This window comes from Pteropus alecto, unplaced genomic scaffold (assembly GCF_000325575.1).
Source record: "Pteropus alecto unplaced genomic scaffold, ASM32557v1 scaffold79, whole genome shotgun sequence".
NCBI lineage: Eukaryota > Metazoa > Chordata > Mammalia > Chiroptera > Pteropodidae > Pteropus > Pteropus alecto.
The window spans coordinates 19,606,258-19,620,789 of record NW_006494612.1 but is presented as its reverse complement, the minus strand read 5'-3'; the positions used below and the strand labels follow the sequence as shown (position 1 = coordinate 19,620,789).

At 35.2% G+C, this 14,532-nt stretch overlaps 1 protein-coding gene across 1 annotated transcript in view; it reads left to right on the top strand.

Moving 5' to 3' along the window:
- ARHGAP18 (Rho GTPase activating protein 18) overlaps positions 1-14,532 on the top strand; it is a 113,022-nt gene that overhangs the window by 51,447 nt on the left and 47,043 nt on the right. Inside the window, exons 2-4 of the mRNA XM_006926159.3 lie at positions 6,019-6,215; positions 8,647-8,882; positions 12,101-12,164. Coding sequence (XP_006926221.1) covers positions 6,019-6,215; positions 8,647-8,882; positions 12,101-12,164 — 497 coding nt within the window. The remainder of the gene's footprint in view (positions 1-6,018; positions 6,216-8,646; positions 8,883-12,100; positions 12,165-14,532) is intronic.

Here is a 14,532-nt window from a genome sequence, read left to right as displayed (position 1 = left end):
GCTGCACCATCTTGTGATGGCAGTGATTACTTTTTTAATATCCCTGAAAAATGAAAGGGAAAAATCTACACATGAGAAATATGTGTTGGTGTTCAACAAAGAGTTAAAATATAGATAAGTGGAGTGAAATTTTAAGACATTTTTAAGATTTTAAACATCTTCAAAACAAAGTTGTTTTTTTTTTTTTTTTTAAATACTGGTACCTTTGAGGTTATGCCCCAGTGCAAACAACCCATATTTTAGAAAATGCATTGGAAAAGCATTCTATGCATTTTGAAGAGGTATGGTATGATTTTTAAGTGTATTTTTTCTCTAGATAAGTATAATGGTATATAATGGTCATTTAAAAACATTAATTATAGGCTGTCAACAGGATCACTTTGGTTTTTGCTCTGTGCAGTACAAACAGAAAGAGTGAAGCATTTGATGCAAAAAAAATTAAATTCTACCCTTTCTAGTCTACTTGGTATAATAAAATGACCACTGAAGAAGAAACGAGGACACTAATCTTGATTCTAACATCACTTTGCTGGGTGACTTTAGGGAAAATTTAACCCTGGGCCTTATTACCTCACCTACAAAATGATGGGGTATGTTTAAATCTCTAGGGTCCAATATCATTCTAAAGTATACACATCAATAAATGTGGCTTTATCTAAAATATACTTGGTGATTATGGTTGATGATAAATCATGATCTGAGTAAGAACCTTTTGCCCATTAAAAGCAGAACAAAACAAAACAAATATTATTTTGTTGGTCTTATATTTCCCAACCCAGTCACTTCTTTTCCTGCATTGGAAATAAATCTGGGATAAGAGACATGAAAGTGTAGCTTTTTTAAAAAGGACCTTGAAAGAAACCAAACAAACAAAACCAAGTCCTAGCATCAAAGGACTTCACAAAAGCATATTTTGGGCCATATAAATGCCTCTGGCCTCTGAGTGAGGCAGAACCAGGAGACAGACTGGATCGAAGTATAGCAACAGGACTCTTGATAAGGTAGGTATGTAGAGATTGGACCAGATAGTTAAATATGAATTCAAAGGAATGTCCTAGTTCCAAATAAATCTGCCTTGAGATGGCTGTAGGAAGAGGTATAGATGACAAAGGAGTGTTACGGAAAATACACATTTTCAAATACACTGGCTGAAGGGGGACGTTTAGAAAGAACTTCTGCCCCTCGTACAGGATGGATAAAAGCAAATGATAAAAGATGTTGGAAAGGCAAGGGTTTTTAAATGACATTTTTATTCTTTCTCATTGTAGTATAAATTAAATATGGATATACCATTGGAATAAGTCCCAGTTTTGATGAAAGGCTATAAAACTAAACTAAAATAAACAAAGAAGTAGGTCAAGTGTCACTAGGAAAGCATGTCTGTTTCTTTCAGTAAGACTTTCTGGAGCATTGCCCACAGAATTGGAAAGTGCTTTTTGAGATCCATTAGGTGTTGTTTCTGAGAAATCCTAGAGCAGCGGTTTTAAAGTGTGGTGCAGGAACACCTAGGGGTCTCAAGACCCTTTTAGGGGTCTAGGAGATCAAAACTATTTTTATAATAACACCAAGACATTATTGGCCTTTTTCATTCTCACTCTCTCATGAGAATAGAGTGGAGTTTTCCAGAGATTACATGACATGCAATATTGCCAAAGATTGAATGCAGAAGCAGATGTGAGAATCCAGATGTCTTCTATTAAACCAGACATTAAAGACAGTTTCAAAAATGTGAAACAATGCTACTCATCTCACTATATTTTTTTTGATATGGAAAATATAGGTTTTATTTCAAAAATGTTATTTAGGTTAAGATGTTTATTATCAAATAAACTAGTATTTATTTTTTTCCATTTTAATATCTAATAATATACATATTGATAGATATAACCTATATAAGCAAAAGCTCTTTGGGGGTACTTGAAAGTTTTAAGTGTGTAAAGTAGTCCTGAGACCAAAAGGTTTAAGAACAGCTGTCCTAGAAGAACCTTGGAAGAGGGCAAAGGTGACCTTATTAAAGAATGGGAGGGGCAGTTATATATGGTTAGCAGTTATACAGATGTTAGCAATGATACGCACTTGAGTGCCCTCTTCAAGATTACGAGGCATTCTCACTTGATAAGTCAACAAACCAAACAGTCAAGATATTGATATTCTCACTTGATAACTTGATATTCTCACTTGATATTGGAATTCTCACTTGATAAGTCAACAAACAAAACAGTCAAGATATTGATATTCTTCCCATTTTATAGGTAGGAAAAGTTAGGATGAGAGAAGTTAAGTGATTTTTCAAAGTCATAGAGATAGTTTAGTAGAGCTAGAATCATTTGGTACTTAGGACTGTCAGTCCCATATGTTTCCATGTCACTTCACTGAGTGCGTTGGCACCAAGGATGATTCATCAATCAGCCTGTTTTCTTCTGGTAGATTACGGTATAATGCATGGCAACCTCCACCTCCTTATGAAGAGCAAATTATGTCAGACTGGTTTAATATCCTGAATGACAAAATAAATAGGCATTACTAATACCCTGAATAATATCAGTTCATTTGCAATTCACTAATCAGGTGAAAAAAAGGTCACAGAAAAAAATAGAATAAAATATATCCTGGGGAAATATAGAGAAACAAAGCCTCACTTTTTATAAACACAGGATGAGAACATGTTGGCAAGACGAAAAAGAAAGAACATTTCATGAAGGCCCATGAGGGCCTGTGAAGCTCGTATTTGCTGGTGACGTTAGTGTCCATGAGAAAAAGGCAGCGATAATATTGTGATGCGTCGGCATGCCAGCTGCACAAAAGCGCGACTTGTGCAGCCAGCTAGAAGGCAACTCCTTTCAGAGGACAGTGTCTAGTTCCGTCGTCATGGCTGTAAAAGGTGAGAAATGAAAGCGTGTTTGCACAGTGGTCCTGGAATGATTAGTACAGAGGATTCCGGAGAAGAAGTGAAGAAGAAAGAATGTAGAACAGTCGTTTGCCCGTCAGTCAGGTGGGGGTAATTAGTAGTTGCCTGTGGTACAAACTGTTTCTTCAATTTCGGCACCATGTGTTGACTTGGATCTTTTGGAAACATAAAATATTTCTGCTCTGCACTTCATTATCTGTAGCAGATGTTGCTTTAGGTTCTTGAACTCAATTTGCAGAATGAACGTGGTATCATATAACATACTCAAACGCAGAAGAGGAAACTAGTTAACTGGCCTCTTACCAGGGCAGTTTTAAGAAGCACCAGATTTTTAGCCATTTGCCTGTCTGGAGTTTAAAAGTAGAGTTTATTATAAGAAGAAAAGAAGTGATATGACATGTTTATTGATGTAAATTGTAATTAAAGAATGTTCAGTTATTTTTTCAGAGAAAATACAAAATATATGGCTGGCTGACTAAGGTGGGTAGTCTCTGACTGGTTGCCTCTTCCCCAGTCCCCATCCTGTGATATTTAAAAGAGAAAATATTTTTTTGCAACATTTACCAATGATAAAAAAAATTCACTCAGTATCTTCTTCAAGGTTATCACAGCAAACCTGTTCAGCTTTTGAATCTTATTAAAGTACAAATATTGAGTGGATTCATCAGCTAAGAGATTAGATTTTTGCTTTGTGTATGTTCTGAAAGCAGGGCTTGATATAGAAGGTATGTTTACGTAATCATGCTGTTGCTCAATGCATGCCCTGGCATTTTTCTGCACATACTATCTTAATGGAAATTTACTGGAAAATTCTTGCCAGAATAAACACATTCCTTCAGGAGCAAACGGCTTAATGTACTTTAAGTTCAACTGCACCTCCTTCCTGTGAGCAGATAAACCAAATTATTTGGCATTAGTCATTATTCTTTACACATTCCGCAGTACTTATTATGGCCTCCCATAGGGCTAAGGGTTGTAGAAGAGAAGGTAGGAATAAGGAAGACAATCTTACATTATCACGAGAGATCAAACAAAAACAAGGATAGGGCCTCTATGTATTTGATATGAAATAAACCAAAAATAAATCTGGCAGACATTCTGTGAATTACCTTTAGCTATCCTGGTAAAGCAGAATTAAGAAATAGGACCTATACAGAAGTTGAGCTGCTGATCACAGGAAAAAAAAAAAGTGTGTGTGTGTGTGTGTGTGTGTGTGTGTGTGTGTGTGTGTGTGTGTGTGTGTGTGTGTGTGTGTGTGTGTGTGTGTGTGTGTGTGTGTGTGTGTGTGTGTGTGTGTGTGTGTGTGTGTGTGTGTGTGTGTGTGTGTGTGTGTGTGTGTGTGTGTGTGTGTGTGTGTGTGTGTGTGTGTGTGTGTGTGTGTGTGTGTGTGTGTGTGTGTGTGTGTGTGTGTGTGTGTGTGTGTGTGTGTGTGTGTGTGTGTATTTTAAAGAGAGATAACTTTCTTATTCACATTTTAAGAAGCAGGAGTATAAACTCTAAAATGAGTAGAACACTGACTTTATCAAGGCCACTTGGGTAAGAAGAATGGACCAGGAACAGGGAGGGAGGAAATGCCCCTTGAATTAAGGGATAGGGGAAGATAGGAGAGGCAAACAATAGACAATGGAGACTGGAGGAAAGAGATTCCCACAAACATGTCTCAACTTCCTCCAGCTGGTCCTGGCCCTAACACTCACCCGTCACCACCCCATGCTTCCTTCTGAGGAGAGATTATAGCAATTTTTCATTCATTAATGCAACCAACATTAATAAAACGAGTAATCAAGGCAGAGAAAACCATTTTTAAAGGAATAAAATGGCCTATTAGCATATTACAGTTCTTTGGTTAGTTACATTGCATTTATTTGTAGCAATAGGCAATTAGGTTCTTTAAATTTTTCTAAGAAACCAATTGAAATTGAACTGCTGGGTAACTTTGACTTGTTTAGTGACCTTCTTCCTTATGTAGTATTAAATCTGATTATTTTAAATAATTATAGGAAAGGATAGTTTAAATGTGATAGTTGCATGCTATTAAGGAATTTTGTTTTATTGCATTTCTTTTCATTTTCTATATGTGCAGTAAGTAAAACCAGTCTAGCAAAGCATTACGTCTTAACATCTTGAGAGATAAAAGAATTTGAAATTAGAATAACAAAACACTGGTTCACCAATTATTGTCCCTATTCGAATTATATTTTTTAAAAAATTGAATATAAAGAGGAAGCACCATAATTGATCATTTTCCTCTTTTAAGTTTTAGGGTTTGTTCCATGTCAACATAAACAATATAAAATAAGAATTTAATATTTTTATTATAAGGTCCTTCAATTCAATTTTATCAGGTAACATGAGACTTATAAAGAAAAAATATGGTTGACATGAAATCATAAAAATGCCTTCATTTATTCAATTTATCCTTTTCTTCATAGATAATATTTGATATAATTATTTAAGGAGTAATTCCTAGCTATTTATTCAGAATCGCCAATAAGTGAAATTTCACTGTTTAAAAAAAATTACACATAAGTAATGGGTACATTTATAAGATTAAAACTTGCTTTTTGTAGTAGAGATAACAGTCAACTTAATATATCACTCTTTTATTTATGTTTTAGTTCCAAAAATAAAATGGAAATTCAAAAAGTACTTCATTCATTGATTGCAGATATTTGCTATATAAGGGTTGATTGAGTTTGGTTTACAGATATAAATGATAAATATGACATATTGTTTAAAATTTAGTCTTAATGTAATTAACTAATAGCTTGTAATCAAGATTTCACCTGTTGTTTTCTAAGAACAAAATTTTAGGTTAAAAGAAGTCAAAATAATTTAATTGAAATAGAAATGGAAAAATGATTTCTCATATTGCTATTTGTTCTTCACTATACTTTTTTTTTAAAAAACATAATGAAACTGTTCATTCTATAAGCATATTATAATCAGTAGCATCTCAAGGTAAATAGTTTCAAAATATATATAGCTTTGGTTTTACTAAGGAGAAGTTAAGGAGTTTCCAAATTCTCTAGCTCAGTGCTATGATATTTTAGAAATTGTACTACTTCCTCATGTACTAAAATGAACCATTTTTTCTTTTGACTTTATAGTCGCAGATATGGCCAGTATGCTCTGAACCAAGAAATCACCAAAGTTAAGGAAAAGCCTCCATTTGATCGATCAAGTTCCCAGGATTCGGTGGATGAACTATCTATGGAGGACTATTGGGCTGAACTAGAAAATATCAAGAAATCTAGTGAGAACAGACAAGAAGATCAAGAGGTGGTGGTTGTGAAAGAGCCTGATGGTAATAACTAAATAATAAAACTTCTTTCTTTGTATATGTATTTATGGGGGATGAATACATGGAAAGGAAGAGGAGAACAACAACAATGAAAAATTAGAGATGGGGCAACCCAGAAAAGATAATGCTAGTTGGCTCTCAACTTGAAAGTTACTGTTTGTGGCAGATTTATGGATGCAGCTGCCAAATTCAAGCGGCATGAGTAAATTCCTTTAGGCTTATATGGCTACAGTCTTGTTGGCTAAGCTTACTGTATCATAAAATTTTAGAGTTAGATTTGATCTTTGAAATCATCTAACCTCCTTTTGAATTCCTTCTATGGTATCCTAGCCAGATGATCATATATGGCTTCTGGTGCATGTAGATGCTGATGGAAAGCACACTGTTTTTCCATTGATCGGTCAGCTTGAATTCTTTCGATGTTCTGTAGTTTATCGATTTACAATCTGCTGTACTCTACCATTGACTCATGTGCCATAGTTTTGCTTTTCGGAAGAATAGAACGAGTCTGTTCTGTTTTTTACATGATAGACTTTCAAATGTTTGAAGATATCTTGTTCTTCACCATATCTTTTCTAGAAGGAAAATAGATACACATAAACCAATCCTTGTGGGTGGTTTTCTGACATAGCCCAGTACTGGTCATCTTATCTTTCAAAGTATAATACTCCAGATTGGATGCAATGCCACAGGTTTAGCCAGCTAACCTAAAGGTATAGATTTGGGCAGTATAGATGGCATTAGCCTTTTTGGCCTCCGTATTTGCTTCTTTCTTGTATTTGGTCCATAATTTCTCTCAAGTCTCTTTGCAGCCATATTTCCCACAGTCTTTGCTACTATATTTGATATTCTAGAAGAAACATGTAAATATATTTAAACTAAATAATTAAATATAATTAAAATGAATTCATTGATTTTTATTTATTATGTGATTATCAAGAAGAATTGGGAATGTTTTTACATGTTTATGCCTTTTCTTTGACTTTAAATTGAGTTTTACCTCTACTCTTTAATGGATAAAAGGATTCTATATTATGTTGTTTGCTTTCCTTATCATGGCAATATCAGCTTTTTTTTCTGGCAATTTGGTTTTGTACACCTCTACTAAGCTTTACCTTAACGTTATTAATAATAATGGCTGACTTTTTATGTTAGTGGTAAACATTTTTTGTTGCCTGGCATGCAGAATGTCTGGCACTATATTATGTTTCCTGAAGGCAAGGTTATTAATACTGACTTCTACCCTCAAGGAGTTTATATAGTATAGAAGGATAGACAGGCAAACCAGTCAGTACTACACCATGTGATATGAGCTATATTAGAGTCCTGCAAAGCTCTTCCCGTATAACATGCTCACATTTGATTATGAGTCACCCAGGATAGCTGTGTTACAGGTTACAGATGAGAAAACGGAGTTAGCTGGAAGTTAAACAACTTGCCCAAAGTGAATGATATAAGGGCTCAGAGATGATGTATTAATACCAGTCTTATGTGTCCCAAGTAGCTGGTCTTTCACTTTCCTCTATAAAACTGATGCTTGGAGTGAAAATATTCTAGCTAGCTTTTTGTTTTTCTATAATTTTTATTAAGATCTCACGTAATATTTGCTTTACTGTTTTCATTCTGCTTTTAGTGTTTTGAATTGATCCAGTTATGTAATTGGTTGCCTAAAGTAAACTATTTTTTTGCTGAAAATAGTGCTTTTTTTTTTTTTTAATTTGTGAAAAACATGATTCTGAGGTGCTGAGTGGAGGGAAAAAAATTAATTTGAAATTGATTAGTTCCTGATGTTCAGATGCTCTTTACTTCTTTACCACACTTCCTTGTCAAAGTAAACTATTTTTTTGCTGAAAATAGTGCTTTTTTTTTTTTTTAATTTGTGAAAAACATGAGTCTGATGTGCTGACTAGAGGGATTAAAAAAATTAATTTGAAATTGATTAGTTCCTGATGTTCAGATGCTCTTTACTTCTTTACCACACTTCCTGTCAGCTACAGTGAACAGAGAAAACAAATTTTTTCATCAGTTAGTGTTGGACTTTGGGGTAGTGCTGAATTTAAGCCAAGAAACAGGACTTTAACAGATATCCCCAGCATTGACTTCCTTCTGTAACTTAATGGAAATAAGTTATATTTTCATTGCTTGCTCATAGAAAGGGAACAGTATTATCTTTCTATAGTTAATCTGCAGAGAAGTTATAGAGGTTAATTACATGTGAAGTCATTTAAAAATTTTAATTGAGTATATATGAAATAGATCTAAAATTTGATATCTTTGTGGCTGGAGTTTATGGCAGTTGTCCAAGTTTCATATAATGAGTCTTAGCACTGTGGTTTGGTTGCAATAGAAGAGTTTCAGCTAGAGTTTTTTAAAAGCTTAAAGATGTGAAAGTTCTCATTTTTTATTTAAATGCCATTTTTCTCTACTGTCTTAGAGGGCGAATTGGAAGAAGAATGGCTTAAGGAGGCCGGTTTGTCCAATCTCTTTGGAGAGTCTGCTGAAGATCCCCAAGAAAGCATGGTGTTTTTATCAACCTTGACCCGGACCCAGGCAGCAGCTGTTCAGAAACGGGTAGAGACGGTCTCCCAGACCTTACGGAAAAAAAACAAACAATACCAGATTCCTGACGTCAGAGACATATTTGCTCAACAGAGGGAGTCAAAAGAAAAAGTAGGTTTCCTTTGTTTTGATGTTAAAGCAAAGGAATAATTGCTTAGAATCAACTAGACCAATCCAATTCAAATAATTAAAAACATAATGAGCATTTATTATATGCAAGCACTAAAGCTCTGTGCAGGCTTGTGTTAGGTGACTTTGGAATCTTAGGCGTGGCCCCAATCCCCCAGACAATGTGATTACCAATTGTTCTTTACAGAACAGTAAAGGTAGGGGATTCTTCCTTATCTATTAACTCTTGTAGGAATATTTGCTTTTTCCTAGACACATTGGGGGATGATTGGAAGTGGAATGCGAGGGAGCTAATTGCAGCCGAATTACAAAGCAGGAACCCGGAAACATGAGATATCTTCCCTTTTGTGTCTAGCACTTAGCATGGTGCCTAGTACATAGAAGATTTGAGTAAATATTTTTTAAGATGATTAATTTATTAGTGGATAATTTATTAATTGTATTAATTTATTCATTATTGTTGGAGTCTGCTAGAGACTCTGGGACTAATGAGTGAAAAAAAATGTCAAAGAAGGCACGGTAAGAGACATATTGCCCAGAACAGTAATACTCAAAACAGCCCAAAACAGCCAGTTGGTGGGCTATTTACTATTCATCCATGAGGACATAAGGAGCTGGCACAAAATGTAAATTAATATAATTTATTCCTTCATCAGGAAAGTCTTACTACCAAAAAAATCAGCTGAACTAAATGATGTTCTTAGGATTAAAGTTGATTTACATTCTGGCTTATTATTCTCAGGTGACACTGAATAGCTCTAGCCTAAAAAACCTAGTGGGGTGGTTGGAATGAGAGCAAACAAAAGGAATATTGAACAATGATTGCAATGATAATAATAACACCAATAATTGCTGCCACCACTCGTGAGCACTTAACTTTGATAACCATTCTCCTTGCCTTATTTCATTTACTTCTTAGAGCTGTTCTGTAAGTGAGGTATCACCATTTCCATTCTATGGCTGCGGCTCGTAGACAAGTAACTTACGCAGTGTCCCGTAGATAGTAAGCCTAAATTTGTTCGACTCGAGTATATTTTTAACCCCTATGCATCCTATTATATTTGGGTTTCCATGATTCTGATATTAACTAATCCAAGCATGAGATTCTATTTACACTATAAATACAAAACAACAAAATTGTTATGACTCTAAAAGAAATAAGGGAATGAGAAGGTTTATATTTAAGGTATCTTTCTGTCATGTAGAGGGAGTTTGCTTTTTGTAGACATTCCATTCTTAAAGGAAATCCTTTATAGCTGTAGATCTAAACTCCATTTGCATGCTCAATTGTGAATCAAATCCAGTCTAATTTATAATTTTGGGGTCACTGGATTGTTCCAGGCAGCAAGAGATCTTGCTGCTGTGACGTAGTTAAGCACTGACAGTGATTTTTGAGACATCCACTGGAGTAGGTTTCCAGCTGAGAAAAATGAATGGTAAGGAAATATGGGATTATGACATATCCTTCCCAATGAAAGAACCCTTTCTAAGGCAGGTAAGAGGAAGTGAAAAGTGGGGTGGGAGTGCAGAGAGCTGAACTTGAGCAAAATACATACCCTAGGATTCACTCCAGTTTCCACGAGGATGTTGCTACTACGTGCTAGACACAACCTTTTTCAGTAAATTCTTGGTAATGCCTAAACCATATCATTTGAGTCCAAGGTAATTGTTGGAGTGCATCATCTGATCAAGTCATTAAAGGAGAAATAGCACAAGTAAATTAAAATAATGTTAACTTGCTTACACTGCATGCCTTTAATTGAAACACTGCCACCCATTAGAATATATCCTCCATTCCTCAAGCAAACATGGGCTAGCCATCTTCACTTATAGTTCTTGTTCTCAAATAAGTACATATTCAGCTCTTTTATTTTAAATGCTTCCTCATGAAGCCCTTGCTGACACTAGGAAATATAATACAGAAATGAATACCATCTGCACTGTCATCTTCAATTGCTAAGGAAAACAATTCTGACCACATGTTCCAAAATACATGTTCACATGTAAGATTAGAATCGCTTGCTGTATTCATTGTGCCAATGACAGGCTCGTGGGCAAAGGAAGGAGGGTTGTATTGCTTAATACAGAGGGGGATTGAAGTAGTGCCATGACCCTTGTACCACTTCTGTGATTTGGTAGTCACTGTACACTCTCCCAGGTACCGTCACTCTGTGTGGTACACTAACAACAGTCTCTGTGTACCTGCCCCATTGCTTTTCTGGACTCTACCTAGACTTCAGGTGGAGGGAGGAGTGCTTCTTGGGTCACAGCTTGAGGTAAAAGCTATGACGAGGATGACTAGAAAGGCCACCTTCTTTAGTGTAGAGACGGAAATCCAGTAGGATGATTATTTTAAAAATAGTTCATTCAAATAGACGTCTGTGTATGATTGATCTAGACTCCTCTTCCTGATTACCAAATTCCTTCTCAAGCCTGACTTGGAAAGGTGGTAGTGCTGGTACTGCTCGGCCACACTTTCTGGCGTCAGCATGTTTTACTATGTCCATAAACCCCTTGGAGGGTGACATTTCTTAGATGTCATTGCTCCAACTGCTTGAAAAAGGAGTTCCTTTGCATATTGGTGCTCTTATTACCTGTTTGATAATTTATTTTTAATTCCTTTCACATTTGTTATGAGCTTTTTTTAATTTGAAGATTTCTATTTTATTACCTACATGTCAACTGGTAATTTTGTTTTATAATAGCATTATTGAGATATAATTTGCATACCATCTAATTCACCCATTTAAAGTCTACAGTTCACTGCTTTTTAATATATTCACAGATTTGCAACCATCACTACAATCAATTTTAACATATTTTCATCATCTCCAAAATAAAGCTCTTACCCATTATCAGTCATTCCCCATATTTCCCTCTTAGCTCTAGGTAACCACTAATTGATGGCTATTACTAGCTTTTTTGATATGTTTGTCTTTTCCCCTCAACTAAATAGTGGTGTTCTTGATGGCAGGGACACTCTTAATGTTTTTTATTTTCCCCATAGGACTTAGTATTGTGTCTTAACAATTCATGGGTAATAAAATATTTGTTGATTATAACCATAGTACTTTTTTCTATGATTGTTAAAATTCTGAATACAATTCTTATACTCGAAAGGTTAGTAATGGAATTATTTGCAATACCATTTTTCTGGTTGTGAGTTGGAGATGACTAAATGGCCCATTTTCTATCTTTAGGCTCCAGATGGCACTGAATCACAGTCAGTCAGAACAAATGAAAACAAATACCAAGGAAAAGATGGTATGTTGGACCTGTTCTCTTGTATTTTCCCGTTTATTAGTATAACAAACAGATACAGCCTTTTAAAACATTCACTTTCAATTCTAGTAAGCAAATTCTATTAAAATAATAATATAAAGTACTCAAGTAGATAATTATAGAAGGCTGAGAAAATAGTGGGCCTTTGATTTAAAAAAAAATTTTTTTTTTTAATGTTTGTGTATCTCTGTTCTAACCTCTCTATATACATAGTTGCCACATTTCTTGAATCCTTACCATGTGCAAGGTACTATTAGGAGGTGTTTACCTAATTTAATACATTCAAGAGTTCTATGTAGTAGGTATTGTTTTTAACCTATTTTACAGATGAGAGAACTAGAATTTAGAGATGTGAAGTCACTTTCCAAGGCCATACAGCTAAAGTGGATTTGAAGCCTTATTCTCAAATCATAAGTTCTCAATCCATAAATGAAGGGGTCTCCAACCCCTGGGCTGTGTACAAGTGACCTGTACCAGTCCGTGGCCTGTTAGGAACCAGGTCACACAGCAGGAGGCGAGGGGCTGGTGAGTGAGTGAAGCTTCATCTGTATTTGCAGCTACTCCCCAGCACTAGCATCACTGCCTCAGCTCCAGCTCAGATCATCAGGCATTAGATTCTCATAGGAGCACCTGTTCCTGATGTCAAAAAGGTTGGGGACCACTGATAAGTGGATTGCTTTTCAGAAAGTTTAGAAAACCTTAAAATAGTTAATTTTTTTTGACAATTGATTATAATTGTCATTTATGTACTTTTCCTCCTTAATACCTATTAATTTAGAAATAGATTAGAAATTCAAGGCATGGATCAAAATAAATATTAAGACTTTGTTAGTACTTATCAAGAAATAATTTATAGTTATTTCATTTATTTACAATAAAGAAAAATGTTCAAAATTAAAATGATAGACAAGCTTAAGAATTTAATCCTTCATGTGTTGTTATTTAAAAACTATAACAGAAGTGGTCTGTAGCAGTGGGATTTTAGCCAGAGGACTGTCCTTCTCTTTTGTTTTTGTTCTTAAGACCTGGCCCATGTCAGTAGTGTTGTACGTGGATTGGAAATAGTTAGGGAAGAGTACAGGGAGACTATGGAGGCCTGGGAACTGTTCCCAACTATCCTATAAAAATCAGGAGTTTAGTCCAAGATTATATGTGGGCATTTTAGAGTCTTAGAGCATCCAGTATCTCAATTTTCCCTTTCATATTTTTCTGAGAACTTTTCTCCTGCACCCCTTCCTTTGAAGAAAATACACGCACACATCTGTGAATACATGTAACTGTGTGCATGTGTGGGTATAGACACATACATGTCTATATATGTTTATTTATGAAAGCACCTCCTTTTTATTATTCTGTGGAGGTTTCTTTAGTTGCATTTTTTTTCCCCCAGAATGAAATTACTACGTGTTTCCCCAGGTCTACATACCACCAAACACTGAAGTGGCAAGCTAGCTGGAATAGCCTGTGCTGGCCTGCTAGAGAGCTGGGTCATCAAGAGAGACAGATGAACCTTTTGTGCCAATGTCAATATGCTTTAGGCTTTGGAGAAGAGCAACTGGCAGTTGCTAAATGAATACTGAGGAAAACATTGTCTTTTCTTGATGTTTTCCTCCCTTGCCAGAGATGGTGATATAGGCTATATAAACAGAAGTTCTGGAAGATGAGTTCATTATACGAGCACTTTCCAGTCTAGCTTGCAGCAGGCTAGTGAAGTGTAACAAACTTGCTGTCTGATTTACATCTGCTTTTGCTGGAATGCTGTGAAGTGGGCATAGAGTCTCCAATCAGAATAATAAGAGAGAATGTGTGTAACACCATCCAAGTCACTGAGTCTTTACTACTGCACCTGTTCTGGGCAATGCCATACTCTTTTGCTAGCCAGTGAATTAATCAGCGTTATGCAAACATTGAAAGGTTTGGAATAAAATGCATGTCTGGAGTGCAAAAGTACAGCTTTCTGCTTGAAATCCAAAGGCATGGGTAACATAGTCTATTGTAAGTGTTTTCTTTGGGCTTTTATACATGTTTAGTCAAATATATTTATTCGAAATGAAAAGGTTATCAAGTTTTAATGTTCTAAGAGCTGTAATGTAGCAAGGGTTAATTAGTCTACCATTAAGCATCAACCTTAACATTTTAGCAAATTTTACAACTCCGTGTATATGAAATACTCAGCGTTAATATATACATTTAGATAAAAATGCACAAATAATTTTTATAACTTTCATATTAATATGTGTATTTTCTTATTTTCTTTTTTGATTTCCATAAAAAGGAAAATTCTTTTTTAAAATAAAGGCCCTCGGGATATTTCATATAATTGGAAAACTTTAAGATTTGTAAAATGTTT